Raw genomic sequence first — 15,208 nt, forward strand, 5'->3', positions numbered from 1 at the left:
CATGACGACCCTATGGTCCTCTTGAATCAATGCTTGGCAGAATCAGGGATGCAGAGAGAAGCCAGCTGATTGAACTTTGGGCTGAGATCCTGCAGATCTCCAATGTCCAAGGTGTCATCAGGGATGGAGATGACGTCCAGTTGGAACTGGGTTTCCAAGTCCCCCTCAAGGGCATAGGGGTGTGGGTCGTAGTCCCCCAGCTCTTCCCCTGGAGCCTGGATGGAGTACAACCTCTACAGTTTGGGAAGAGAGAAGTGGACAGTGTCCCATATGAGTTACCATTCTTGTCAATAATATATAATAACAAATATTTAATAATACTGTAAGGCAATGTGGTGTTGGCCTTTCACTGAAAAGGAACTGAATACAAACCTGGTGAAGCAGGGACAGAAAGGCTTCATCTGTTTCAGAGCCACAGTTCATTTTATTGTTGCTATACTTCTTTATCTGAACGAATCCCTGTTGAGCAGAGAAGATGAATCAAGTTCATGGCGTCACCAAAACAGGAGACATTGGCGTAGGATATACTAAACAAAATCTCCACAGTAAGTCACATTACCTGATGGTGGTAGCTGTTTGTAATTGCACACGGTGATATCTTGTGTGTTTTGAAAATGAGTCAGAGGAGGGCAGAGATGTAAGATTGCATTGAATAACAGATTCCTGTTAGCTACTGTCTGCACACATTGTTGTCTGTGTGTACAACTCTCTTTACATACCTTGTACAGCGAGTTGTCATTGAACAGTTGAAGATGCTCCTGTCCATAACCTCTGGCACCATGAAAACTGAAGTTTTGATCTAAAACCTGTGTGTGATAAAACAATTGTTCAAATACCAGTATGTGTCACCCACCACATGTAAGGGATACCACCCATACTTGCCGTTTTAGTGAACTGGCTTTGTTCCATTCCCCTGGGATGTGGATGCCATTGTGACCATATTGTTTTCTGTTGATCTGTCGGCAGCACTAGTGGCACAACAGGAACCTTGACATAAAAACACAATAATGTAATCAATACAATTCGTGAAAAAATCACATCTTTCTTGTTCTATCTCTTCATTGACCATGAGCAATTGTACCAACCATGCAGTCAGTTCCTGGTGCTTCTGTGTTAGTGTGGAGCAGGCTGTCTGCTGAGCTGTCTATATGAATGATGGACTGCTCCTTTCCACAAAAGATGACGACAGACAACGACAGGAAAACTAACAAGAAAACATATACAAACGAGTAGTCACATGATCATCCTCAACCTGTTAGTGCTTATGAAACCAGTTATCTGTTGTCTTATAAGCCATGATCTACTGCTCTCTGATACTTCAGTTAACCCTCAAATAGACACTAGATACTCAATGAATCTGAACAGTCTCTTACATAGCAACACAATCAAGGAGGTGAACACGATTCCGATGGCTCCGTATCCCATTTGTGTGACAGTGACTCTGCCTGTCTGGCAGCTGGGTGTGACAGAGCAGTCACACACAGTTACAGAGAGGTTATACATCGCAAATTGGCCTTGCAAGTCCGAGATCTTCATCTCAACAGTGTGGGACCCAGCATACACACTAGTCTCTTTCACCAGATTGACTGAATGACCTGGTGAATTGAATGAAACAGAAACATAGAGATTGAGTTGCTACAGGCAGTAGAAACGGTTCACACGATAAATACATTTTAAATTGAACAAGGGTTTTTACCATTTGAAGGATCCAGACTCCATTTCCCATCAGTGTCTCCCAGGAGTTGAAACAGGAAAGGCCCTCCGTATGGATCCAGGTCCAGGTCAAAGGCTGTGATGTTGGCTGTGGTTGGGCCATCAGACACACACATGTCCAGATAGCTCACAGTCAACTGTGGCACGTTGTCATTCTGATCCCTTACATGGATCCTCAGGGTCCCTGTGCCTGTCAAGGGCGGCTCACCTGTATAAGCGAGGGACGGCAGGAGTCACATTGAATTTGGTGCTTGAATAGAAAGAATATCTGTTCTCAGATAAGCACTTGTTCTTGGCTTTGTGTACCATCACTTTATGGAAACTGAAACGGAAATAAGGGTCACTTATCATCACCCCCCTACCGTTGTCAACAGCGTAGAGTATGACCGTGTAGACGTCTTTGTCCATGAAGGGAGATTCTCTGTCCAGTAATTTGGCTGTGGTGATGTGGCCAGTATGGAGGTCTACAGTCACCCAGTCGTCTGGATCGTATCCCTTCACATACCTGATCCACACATTGAGGAGTGAGGAGGAGCATGCCATGTTCTTGACACACAATGATACAGTCACATGACGACAGTCTAATGAGTTTCTGTTCAAACATGAATTCTATCAATTTGATTGATGTCGCGCCATCGTAGAGTGGCCAAATCTCACAGGCTATCCCTCAAACTCAACCACTAACAAGCGCTGGAGAGAAATCTTACACAAACTCCTTTGCGTGACTGGAGTCCAGGTCAACAGCAGTCATGGCCTCCACAGGGGATCCCACCTCTGCGTTCTCCATCATGGAGGTGTCTTTCACTGGCATGGTAAAGATGGGTGGGTCGTTGGCATCCTCTATGTGGATGATGAAGCGCTCAGAGCTACGCTGAGGCAGTGCTGCGGTTGTGTCAACGGTCCACAGGCCAGAGACGGCCCTGTTCTTCACTTCGCAGGAAAAGAATGGCTCCTCGTTCTCCACGGACACAGACAGTTCTCTTTCTGCACCATCCTCAAAGTCCAAGGGCTGCACTCACACAGTACAATAAATAGAGGTTATGATAAACAGGTGAGGCTCATCACTGATCACTGTGCTGTTGTTTTTGATGTTGCTTTTTAATAACGTCTTTAAAACCTCTTTAAATGTCGATGATACGACAAATGTACGTCACATAAAGTCAGTGCAATTGAAGGTGTTGTCATGAAGAGGACAAAACCGGCAAGAGGAAAAGTAGCCTGACACATACTTTTACTACTGTCAGAATTCCATTGTTGGTTTCAGGGTCCGTCTCAATCTTAAAGTGGCCTCCCTCATTTCCCTCAATGGTGAACTTGGCTCTCCATGCTGGGGTACCCTTGGTGTCCATGTCAGTTACATGCAGTCGGAGGGGTGACATTCCAGAACTTCCTTCCAGCACCTTGCTGCTTCCCTGAAAGAAAGAAATGATGTAAGAGGGAGCAATCATGGAGGAGAAAGAGTAGATGAGAGAGATCTTGAGAGTTCATGGAGGAAAGAGAGATCATGGAGATGTGTGATGTTGCTGAGTCAGATATGGACCTACTGTGTAGCCAGTGATAGTTGGCAGGTGGTTGTTCTCATCCTGAACATTGATGATGACAGTTGTCGAACTTGAAAGACTGACCACCTCACCGTGGTCCTGTGCCTTCACCACCAGCGTGTAATTCTCAGCTCCCTGGGGACAAACACTAACACATTAGACTAACATACCTTTCTCATGGTGCTTCACTGTGTCAGGTAGCAACAGAAGATTTATGTCAAAGTAGCAGAGAATGCTCTCTCATAAATACTTTACAAAGCTGCAGAGTTATAGTCAGACATGATGACCCATGTTTGAAACATCAGAGATGCTTGCAATCACATTTAAATTGAAGTAAACATCTAATCTTACTTGTATGTCCTCCATAGTTTACTTGTGGGTTAATAACTTGCCTCATATTCCAAGCAGCCTGTGAAGGAGATTGAGCCATGATTGTTGATGAAAAACTCAGCATTTGCCGGTTGTGGGGACACAGACACCATTTTGTAGTCAAATGTTGAGTTTGGTGAACCTCGCTGGTCTTTATCATGGGCCAAGACAGAGAGTAGATAGGAACCTATGTGACATTGAAAGAAACTCCATGTCACCTTCCTTATGACGTCACAGTATTATTAAACATAGGTTGGCACATGTTTACATTCTTTACCTTGTCGGGTTGACTCTCCCACGTCAATTTTATACACGTCTCTCTGAAAGAGTGGTGGATTGTCGTTGATGTCCAATATGCCAATCTCAACACCTAGTTTTGTATCAATTGCTTGATCTGTCTTCCTTGACTCAAATGTAAGCTGTAGACAGAACATGTGCCACATGAAACCATGAATAGAATGATTGGAAGGTGAATGTACAACGAGCAGTGAGAAATGTGCAAATGTTTGTAACAGTTGACATTGTGAGATCCAGTGAGAGATCTGTCAGGCTGTGTATGTGCTCACTCTCAGATTTTGGTGTTCCTCGTAGTCGACTGCCTTGTGGACCAGCACCGTTCCACTTGCTTTATCGATGGAGAGGAGTCCCTTGGGCTCTTTATCCACCCCTTCCCCCATGAGCTCAAACTGCACACGGTACGTTCGTTCAATCTGGATCTAAGACCGTTGTTATTCCATGAAAGTTTAGTAAAATCAGCGTGTGGAGGAAAGAGAAATGCATCGTATTTCAATAGATTTGATCAAAGGTATTCCACCATTATATATGTTTTAAAAAATGTGCTGAGGGAAAGATCTTTAATTTGTTCCACCTGATGAAACAAGCTTCGGAGCAGGTGACTGTTGTTGTACTTACTTGGCCTAGCTCATAAGGAAAGGGTCCAGGGTGGCCCTCTTCAATTTCAAACGAGTTGATGATCCATGCCCTCTTCTGGCGTCTCAGGGATGCCGTGCCGCTGACACAGGCCAGCCTACACACCTGGGGACCCCACTGACTGATTATTCAACTGGAAGTAAACTCCGTCAGTAAGGAGACCCTACAGACCTGCTGTTTAAATGCTGCTTGAGCAGGTGGTGGATTACATCATTATTCTCAACCTGTTTTTATTTCTGGTTTCTAACTCCAATTTAATTACGTGAAAATGTGTTATCTGATTGAGTTGATAACTTGACAACCACTTGACAAAGTTGGACTCATTTGTTCAAAGTGGTGGTGTGGTGTTGCATGCATATCCTGACATGGATGTTATAGTTCCTGTTTGACGACACAACAAATATTCTACTCCCCGGACACTATGAAACAGCTTCGTATGACACCCAGAGATGTTTCACCCAGCCAAGCCCTCTAAATTGGAAAAGATGAAGTTACTGTGAACCTGATGGTTAGCGAAGCACACCTACCCATATTGGAGCAGCTCAGTGTATTGAAGCGGTAAGATAACACGATATGAAACATAGTGTTTACATTGATGTTACAAGCTCAATAATCTGTCATATTATAATATACTATTCATGCATTTGCATGTACTGTATGCCTGTGTTATTTAAATTCTACACCTGGATCAAATGTCTACAGTCCAATTTACAATGTTAAAACAGTAAATACAGATTGTGTACCTCTTTGACATTTTGCCACAAAAATAGTATTTTTAAGTATTAAAAGTAAGAAGCAGTAGATTCTCATGTTACAAGAACATTTACATATACTGTATCCGGGAGAGTTGCACACATTCTATGTATACACTCCATAAATAATTTTGACACCAATTGTTGATTGCTAGTCATGTTAAATTAAATATCATGTACTAACCAGGAGGCAGAGAGAGATGAACAGGCCAGCTCTCATGGTCGAGTGATGATGACAGAGATGATCTTTGCTCCAGGACCTGCCAGTGGAGAAGTATCTTTCACAATGAACCTAGACATAGGAGACCCGGCCTTTTGTGTTCCTCACTGTGTCCTATATGCAAATGTACATCTGTGGGAGGGGGGTGGGGTCAGGGGGATTATGAGTCTGTGTGCGCCTGTGTGTGTGCGTGTGTGTCCCCGTGTGGATGTGTGGTGAAGGCAGTTGAACAACATTCTTCCTCAGGATGTCACTATCTCCCGTCGTGTTGTAAATAACTATTCAACAGAAGTAGTGAGAAAAAGACGTGAGGTCCTTGCTGCTTGAGGTACAAGCCTATGCTTCAGGCTAACCAAAAGGCACAATGACCTTAGTTGTTTGTCCAGGCCGAGGTGATGTGAGCCATAAGCAGTCACCGTCAGACAGAAAATAATGCAATGCAGTTTCTGTTTATTGCTGAAACAAATAAATTATGCAGTAAAAATATATCATGTGAAACATGAGAATCTTCAGAGGAGGAAAAAAGGCTACTTCTACAGTGCTTCAAACTCAAATTCAGTATCAGTAAGTCTTTAACAACAGTTTGATTGTTTAGATGCAATACAAATCATGCTTAAGTCATTAGCAGTTTTTCTTTATTATTTACAAAGCCATGGAAGCCATGTAGGACAGACAATATATCATATAAAACAAAGAGAAAAGAAGAGGGAAAATGAAGGGCAGTAAGGAGAGTATATGGAAGAAGTTGATGTTTTTAGTGTTCAGATGCACCAGTCCATCAGTCCATTCTTGTTCTCAAGGTTGTGTGAAAAGGATGTTTATGAAGACAGTACGGGCCGATCCTTCTCATTGTCCTTCCCTGGAGAAGTGTCCATCAGTAAGAGCCTGTCAGCATGCACATCCTCGTCATCTGATTGGACGACAGGGGATTCCCCTCCATCCTTATTGGCGTTCTGGCTGTCGGAGGATGAAGTGGAGGAAGTGGAGGACACGCGAGACATTCCATCACAGCTGTTGTGGATGCATCGATGTAGTCCACGTTTGACGATGCCATCATGGTTGTTGATCCCATGAACTGAGATAAAATAAAAATCATTTATTTGATAAATTGGTGTCAAACTAATCCCCAATTTGCAGCCAAAATGTTATTACTATTGTACCCTACTAGAATACAGTATTTTGTATTCAGAGTAGACCCTCATCAGACTATTAAGCCTGCTGTTACCTGTTAGTGGAAAGTCTCTATGAGTTACCTGGCAGTGGGGAGGCCAGCCCCCCCTCCTCTCCACTGAAGCTGAGGAAGACATCCAGGGCTTCCTGATCTGAGATGTCCAAGTGCTCCATCTGCTCCAGCATGTCCACATTCACCTCCATGGACGACACACTGCCAAGCGGAGCTAACACGAGAGATAGAGCCGAATGGTATGCAATGAGTCACAGGCTCTTGACTCCAGACATCTGAACTCTATGTGTGTGTGTTAGTTTGCATGGGACCAGACTCACGCCTCTTGTAGTCAACCTGCAGGTGTGCAGAGGACAGGTAGACATCCACATCCTGCTGAAAGACCTCCTCAAAGAAGCGCTGTCTCTCTCTCAGCTTCAACTGCTGCGCTGCATCCATGTCTGTGACTCTCTGACCAAGCTCTGTCTCCGCTGGCAAACACAACAACAGAATGGGGCCGTTAGGGGTTCTTCTTCCGATAGAGGGTTCCAGGAACAGACCACATTAAGACCAGAAGGGGCCACCACTGAGCTGTGTACAGAAGTCTGTAGTGGGCCAACATGCGGTGATTGACTGAAATGGAATTGATCAACATTCATGTTTTTGGTGTCCCAGACATTTCAAAAAGAATTCTGACCAGTTTGGGAAGTTCAACCCATATGATTTACAAAGCCCTTGTTTGTGTGTGTTCTTTTTCATTAATTTATAAAGTATGCGCACAAAGTTTCCTAGTCTGATACACTGTATTATTCCCTGTCACAGAACAGGACACAGATGTAACTTATCATAATTGCTTTAACCTTTACTACTGTAAGGTATGCATTATGCATAGCTAAAGGAATGTATTTTTCGCTTTATAATGGACTTCTTCAAAGACTGTTCATTTCTTGTATACATACCATTCCCTGTTGTTGATACCAACTGTACTGCTATAACAAATCTTTTGAACCCCATGGTTGTGTATAAATATGAACAACTGGACATACCCCTAGAGTTTTTCTAAGGTGTTTGTGTGAAGCCTGCCCTTGAACACACACAGCATGGATCAAACAAGGTTGACTAGACTTTCAGCAGAGTTCTGTTAGCATGTTGCAGCACACAATCCTGTCTCTCTGGCACATCCATTTATTGACCACCTCTGAAAAAATCTCTAGGGATTCAGGTATAATGAGATTCTACAGGCAGGGATTGGGCTAATTGGATGAAGCTTTTAAGCCTGTTCTAAATTGGGAATAATGTAAAGATTATCTGGCATGTGATGTGTGCACCAATCACTCTCAAACGGCAGTTCTATAAAAAGCACAGACACACTGAACTACTTAGAAAATGGAGAGGTTTGGACAACACAATACCAGGAAAGAGCATCAGGAATTCCAGGTTTAGTCTCCTAAAAACCTGGAGGTGCTATAACCGCTGATCCTTTTTGCTAGGTTTTGTTTGTATTTGATGAGGTCCGATGTTCACTGTAATCATTGGTATCATTGTTTTCACAGTTACATGTGGTAACACTTTGGACAAAAGGAAGGCAGTTTATTTAGTATGAGAGGGTAGAACCCCTCAGTCTGCTGTCTTCCCCCAAACCAGACTTCAGTGGTGTCAGCAGGGGACAGGCCTGTCACAGCAGCTCTGCTCCCCCAGCCTGACAGCCTGTCTGGACCTCTGGAGGTCCTTGAGGGCAGGCTGTAAGCTCCCTCTTCTCTCTACCCATGAACAATGTAACACATGTGAAACATTGATTTAAAAAAGCTGTTTTCCTTTAGCAGTCTTGACTCTGCTCTTCTGACTTTGCAACTCTTACTCCTAATGACACATTTTCAAACCCATTTATGCCCATGGTCCAAAAGGCCATGTCACCCACAGCTGGGATCCATGTAACCTGCAGAGAGAAAGAAACTGTCACTGCAGCGCGATGTGAAGCTAGGATTACACAATACAGGGTCACGGCAGAGTCAAACACTGTCACAAGTTCAGAATGAACAATCCTTTCCTCCAGCCTGGGGACAGGATGATGACTTGTTAGTCCTGGAGCTAAGAACACAATGACACACCAACATACTGAAGGAGTGTCGACAGAGCTTGTTGGGGAGGGGGGCAATTGAGGGGGTGAGGGGGGGGGGGGTCTGTGTGATCTGAGCTAACAAGGCTGGCATCCTGAAGTGGGTTAGTCGATGAGAGTGACTCTCTCTTACACAGACAGATGTGCCACTGTCATGCCCTGCTGACTCAGGAAGATGACAGGAGAAATGGGGTCTGCACACATCAAGAGTCATCTTAATAACTGAAACAGTGTTCATTTGTTGTGGGTCATCCTTTCCATTGTTTCCTGGGCTGAGAACATGTTTCTACTGGGTTTTAGGCTGGTGTGTGATTGGTGTATGTCCTGTAACACATACAACAGTGGGGTCAGTGGGGTCAGACCAGATGGTTTTACTGTCTTGTTAAAACAACATGTATAAATATCTCAGCATAATTATTCTCCTTCAGTTAATACCTTTGATCCCACAGACAAGTTAACACTGACTTTGATTAACATTAATATTGATTTATTGCTTCATTTTACTTAAATACCTCCAGGGACCAGATTTGGGATGCATGATGATAAGTGAGTATGCATGACCTCAGGTTGATTTCCTCAGTCTAGCCCATTCTTTCACCATCCAATCACCTTGATCAATAGCTCTGCACAACTCAGAGCTGGCCTCTGTGACCTCTGAATAGCTTGACCATAAACAAGAAAAGAAAAAATACGGTCACACAGTGAGGCCACGATTTCCCGGACTGATGAGATCATTGTTCCGGTCTCTGCACCACTCCACCCCTCCACCCCCCTATACCACCACAATCCAGTGTGACTGCCAGCAGACAGCACAGTGTGGCCTTTCAGATGGGAGGAGGCATAAGGAGGGCTGGAGGACACAAGAATAGAATTTCTGAGTGCCTTAAAGTTGACCTGACTACTGCAAGGACTTTCTTGTTTGGGTCTCTTCTACTCTCCTACTTCTTCCCCCTATCATTTCTGTTCTTCCCTTTACGCACACACCCCCTCCACCCTCCCTCCATCCCTCCACCCCTCCTTCCACCCCTCAGTCTGAGGGAAGGTTGTTGGAGCTGAGAGAAAGGGTCAGGGTTTAGGGCTCGGTACCAGCTGGACGTGTCAAATGAGAAGGGCAGACAGAGCCGGATGTGTCAGCGTGCCCATTCTGCCCGCCCACAGAAAGACAAACCCTGACCCTCCACACTGATGGGATGAACAGAAAAGAGCCTTTCAGAGACGGATACAAGCCTTGGTGTAGGGGAGTGGGACTGGGCTCGACTCTGGGGACATGAAGCCAGAGACAGGAAGTTACAACGTTCTGTGGGGTTGCCGAGTAGTGTCGGGAAATAGCGATAAGCCTCCATGTGATCTATTCAAAAATGGGATCTCTTGCACACACTTGATCTCTTAAATGAACACACAAGTAAAACACACAGCATTCAACACATACTGGAGAGGATGTGAAGGAGAAGTCTCCCATGTGAGAAGCCGGTCTTTAAGGTAAATATGGTGTGTTTGGGAACACAACATGAGCAGTCAACTTTCCAGAAACACCAGTTACTGTGGTCTTCCATTTTTGTGCAGTTGGTTTTGAGCCTCCTAACATAAATAAGGAATCTTCAACTAAATTCCTCATAGATTAATTCTATAGAAAGAATGACTGGAGGCTAAATTGCCAGATTCCGTTTGAAGTTTCTAATCAACTAAGCTGAGAGTTCTGAACAGTGTCCAAAGGAACGTGATGTACCTTGTTATTTCAGAGAGCTACATTCCTAGCAGTGTACGACATCAATTACATCACAAACAGAGGACACCGAAAGTGTCGACAGTGCAGCACAGCACCAAACACTGTCAGAAGCTCCTGGTCAGACAGACACAAGGGCCATGACAGTGATGTCCCTGTGTTCAGAGGAGCCAGTTGGGGAGGCTGTCAGTCCTTCACCCACAGACAGGCTGGTCAGACTCATGCTTACATGCATGAGAGGGGAGAGGGATTCAGTTTCATGTCAGCCACTTCTCCACTTGAAGTGGTGAGTGGGAGGAACACAGGAGAGCTGAGGAGAATATGTGAAAAGGAATGTGGGAGGAGAGGTTGGCCAGAGAGAGACGGAACATAGAATGGAAAGACAAAGAACAGGAGCAGAAGGGAATTCTGCAGTATGGGAAAGAACCAAAAAGACAAAAGGAATGCGAGAAACAGTTGCAATGAAAGACAGAAAGACAGAAAGAAAGGAAAGGGGTGTGTAGTCTGTGGCCCATGTGGCTCCAATATATTGCCAACACTGTCACTTCACTTTTGAACAGAGACCTAATTATAACACATCACGTTCCACCGTGATGCTCAAATGTATTAGATAATTGTTAGTTGATGACTTTCATATTGCTACTTGACAGGGACAATGGCCATCAAATTAAATAGACACCCACGATCTCACCCGAGTGCCCAGAACACCTCCACACAGGGCCACAGGTCCCTGACATCTTTGGGACTCTTCCTTGTGGTGGAAACAAAAAAGATGAGACCTTGTAGCCATAAGCTGGTGTGAGAGCACCAGTGGAAATGCCTCTTCTGTTTAGAGAAGGGCTAAGCAGGAGAGTCTGCTCATGTCAACAACACATCTGCTGCTGAACCATGGAGAATAAACAACTGGAGGTTTGGATTTGTATTTTGGGCTCTTGAGGTCCCTTGTTTTTTTAAATCCTAAACCCCATTTAGACCTGGCTCCAATTGGACTAAATTATTGATGGTAAGTGTTGATGGGTATGTGTGTGACTGAATCAGAGTGTTTTGTGCATGGTTGTGTGTAACAGAGAGGGAGAGATATAGTGGGTGTGTGAGTGAGTGAGAGAGAGAGAGAGAGAGAGAGAGAGAGAGAGAGAGAGAGAGAGAGAGAGAGAGAGAAAGAGAGAGAGAGAGAGAGAGAGAGAGAGAGAGAGGGGGGGGGGGGGCTGTAATGGGGCAAAGTACAGCCTGACACCATTCCACCCCTCTCCACAGTAAACACCACAGTGACATCAGTGTTGACCCTCTCCTTCTCTTCAGCTTAACCACGTCTCACAATAGCAGTGTTTGTGGGTCAGTCTCCTGTCTTGTCCTCCTGCCCTCGGCCTGGCCTGTGACTAGACTGTTCTGAGACTGGATCTGGGTATACAAAGAGCTTAGCCGTCTCGATTAGCGTGCCATCACTGTGAAGGAGGAGGAATAGCCCAGGGTGGAGGGAAGGGGTTAGATGAATGCAAGGAGGAGAATCGGTGATGGAAGATGGCCAGTCAACTCCCACCACATTGTGAGTTTGACTTTAGCTACCTTCACATGACATCAAGAAAAACGTGTTTTCAATTCAACAAAATTAGGTTTTACTATGCATGTTACATGGATGACCACACTGAAACAGCTGTTGTCTGCTGTTTCAACGGAGCGCTGTTGGCTATTTCATTAGTAAATAAAAAAATGCATACAAATATCCTGTACACTTTCAGATGTATTTTCCATCTTTAATGCATTTATGGACTTTGGTAATCTAAAGGAGGATGTCAATGCACCAGTAATCTAATAATTGAATTTAATAATAATAATAATAATGATAACATGTGTTCTTATTATTATTAGGAATTCATTATTGCAACTGATATTTTTTTGTGTAATCAATCAGTTAATAACAACATGCTACAGCATTCTTAAATTTTGGCCTCAGTAGCTTCAAACAAAGTTAAAACTGTTACAAACTCAAAAGGGGACTTGTTCCGGCTTGAGGGCTACACAGCTGAAGAATTGTGACAGAAAACAGATATGAGCACATATTGTGTCAAACTTAAAATTAGAATGTGTTTGTTAGCAGTCCATGTCTGTCCCAGTAGGTGTCTGGCTCTGTTTAAAAGAAGCCCACTGGTATCAGCTGCTGTCCCTGCAGCTCCCAGCAAGCAGGGAGGCAGACGGGAGGCCCCTGTGCTGCCACCAGACACATCCTGGTCTAATCTCTACATGACAGAGATCACATCAGAGATCAAGTCACACTACTACTCTCAAATAAGGGACAACTTGTCCATGAACAAAAGACTTGGTTCCAAATCGTTACAACAGCATATTAAATGTAACCATTCCATCTTGATACAAATGGAAGTGACCGGAACTTTTGTGAAAAATTGTGAAACCAGGGGATTCGAATTTGATCGCTGTAAATATGTCATCACATTTGTGTCGTGCATGTCTAATCTGTTGCCAGGAAGACAAAGAGCTCCTTCACCAAGTGATTCCGATTGTGTCCTCTAGCTTTGCACCAGTCCTGCAACAGCTGTCTGCCCTCCCAGCCTCCACACACCGCTGGGCTGTCCCTCACTCAGAGCCTGCTGGAGGGACACAGAGTCTGCTCAACACAGCAGATGGAACACGGCTGGTCTCAGTCATGGTCCAATCTGACCTCCCAAACCTGTCAGCTGACCTACCTGTGACAAATCACATTCCCGGTAATGTTTTCTTTTTCTGGGTTGGCCTGAGACAGTCACTTTATTTAGGACCCCCTTTATGACACTGTTGTCCCCAGACACCCAATCCCATTAGGAATCAGAGACTTGTGTCTGAGAACATGTACAGTAGTGCATGTGGCCTCTGTCCAGGACAACGCATGTGTACATTTCAGACATACTTCAGTTGAATTCCATTGACGACAAAGGCATGAGGCAACAAAAGTCTTGGTGAGGATTCAACATTCTTGCCTTTATTTGGCCAGCACAGTACTTCCACCAGTGTGTATCAGCCCAAGTAACATAAACAACAGCTGTTCCGTTCTTCAGCATTTGGATCTTTAAGTTACAAACCACAGACACAACATTTACATACATACATACATGCAAACATACCTACATACATACAAACATACAGACAGACTGACTACTACAGATCATTTACATTGTCAACAGGAACCTTTGATTATAGGCTTGATTTTGGTTTGTGTGTCTTTGTTATTAATATTTAATGTGTTCGTCAGCAAGTAGAGCCTCATATGGCCACAAGTAGAAAGGACTGTTCCCAACTATGCAGACTGCTTCCAAATTCTAAATAAAAGGGAACAATATGATTAATCTATAACTCTATAAAACCAATCAAATACGGCATACTGCACATACTATAAAAAGTCCAGTAGTTGTTGAAAGGAATCCAAGAGTTCAGGTACTCACAAGGCAGGCGCTTGTTGTGGAGGTTGGCTGCTGAGGCGCTCATGGTCCTGTAGAGCCCAGGTGGAGCTCTCAGATCAGAGGTTAGGAGAAGGGAAACTTCACACAAACAGGTCCAGAGAGAGATGATCAGTGATGCTTAGTCCTCCAGAAGTTCAGTAGAGACACTAGGCACATTGACAGCTCATTTTGCCCTTCTTTCCTGTCCTGGGATAAACACTTACTCAAAGTGTTGTAAAGAAAATCAGCTGTCACACAGTCTGTCTGCTGCCCCAGTGTTCTCCCTCTTCCCACTACCGTAAACTAAACCATTTGGATGGGGGCTGTAAGTAAGGGCTTGGAGGAGTGTACCAACTTGCTATTTATAGGGGTGGAGCACAACATGAGTTTGGGAGGGTTTCATCAGGGAGAGGGAAGGGAGGTTTTATGTAACATCGTGGAAGATACCATGACAAGTCAGAACATTTTTTATTCTCCTCTCCTATTCTTCTTTGTGAGTCCCAGCTCAGTCTTAATCTTAGGGTCAAGTGATGTCCCAAAAAATTCAATGTGACAGGTTACACGGTTGCCTGTAAGGAACAGCCTTGCAATTTTAAGGAGGGATTGTCTGAAACAGAACATACTATTCTTCAGATAAAAGGTTTATTTTGGTTACTTGAGTTAATTTATAATTTAGTTAAAAGCATTTCTTACTTCATTCTGTTGAGATGTCTGTATAGTGTGTTTGGCTAGATTGTTTGAGTTTTACATTAGTTCACAATTCAATGTATAAAACACACTCTGTTTTCTGTATGTTATATCATAAGGATTTTTTTTCTCCAGGAGATACAATTCCTCAGATCATTCAGTTGGAATGAAAGACAATTCTCATGGTCAGGCTGAACCATACCCATGTTCTGAACGCCATCTAGTGGTGAACCATGACAGCAGAGGTGTTCAGATTACAGAAGGGGTCTCCAACCCTGTTCCTGGAGAGCTATCTTTCTGTAGGTTTTTGATTCAACACATCAACAAGAGAATTAGACAAATCAGGTGGGAAAAATGTGTATTATAGTACAGTGTGACATACAATATACAGCATAAACAATATATATTTCTCCATGAGATCATATGAGAGAAAACATGTCATTAGAAATACTTGATGATTAACTTAAAGGTGCTGTAAAGCAAATTCCATGATTTGCTTCTCAGTACATTAGATACGTATGAAATGAGTTGCTGAAAGCATGTGCAAAGCTCTAAAACTTTGTTGCA

General features: G+C 43.8%; 2 protein-coding genes across 2 annotated transcripts; both read right to left on the reverse strand.

Moving 5' to 3' along the window:
* Window positions 1–26: 26 nt before the first annotated feature.
* Window positions 27–5,564, reverse strand: cdh27 (cadherin 27). The gene is made up of 17 exons (XM_047026633.1): window positions 5,490–5,564; window positions 4,536–4,658; window positions 4,190–4,339; window positions 3,901–4,042; window positions 3,643–3,810; window positions 3,258–3,385; window positions 2,943–3,125; window positions 2,421–2,722; window positions 2,076–2,218; window positions 1,697–1,921; window positions 1,374–1,595; window positions 1,086–1,204; window positions 883–987; window positions 720–806; window positions 560–598; window positions 373–459; window positions 27–233 (listed from the first exon to the last, which is right to left on the reverse strand). Exons 1-17 carry the CDS (start codon window positions 5,523–5,525, stop codon window positions 27–29), a joined length of 2,466 nt encoding a protein of 821 aa, XP_046882589.1. The 5' UTR covers window positions 5,526–5,564.
* Window positions 5,565–5,964: 400 nt separating this feature from the next.
* LOC124471016 (dysbindin-like) lies at window positions 5,965–14,272 on the reverse strand. The gene is made up of 4 exons (XM_047025306.1): window positions 13,958–14,272; window positions 7,029–7,178; window positions 6,779–6,922; window positions 5,965–6,600 (listed from the first exon to the last, which is right to left on the reverse strand). The coding sequence occupies exons 1-4, from the start codon at window positions 13,998–14,000 to the stop codon at window positions 6,344–6,346; spliced, it is 594 nt and encodes a 197-aa protein (XP_046881262.1). The 5' UTR covers window positions 14,001–14,272; the 3' UTR covers window positions 5,965–6,343.
* Between the last annotated feature and the right edge of the window lie 936 nt (window positions 14,273–15,208).

This window comes from Hypomesus transpacificus, chromosome 9 (genome assembly GCF_021917145.1).
Source record: "Hypomesus transpacificus isolate Combined female chromosome 9, fHypTra1, whole genome shotgun sequence".
In the NCBI taxonomy this organism is placed as follows: domain Eukaryota; kingdom Metazoa; phylum Chordata; class Actinopteri; order Osmeriformes; family Osmeridae; genus Hypomesus; species Hypomesus transpacificus.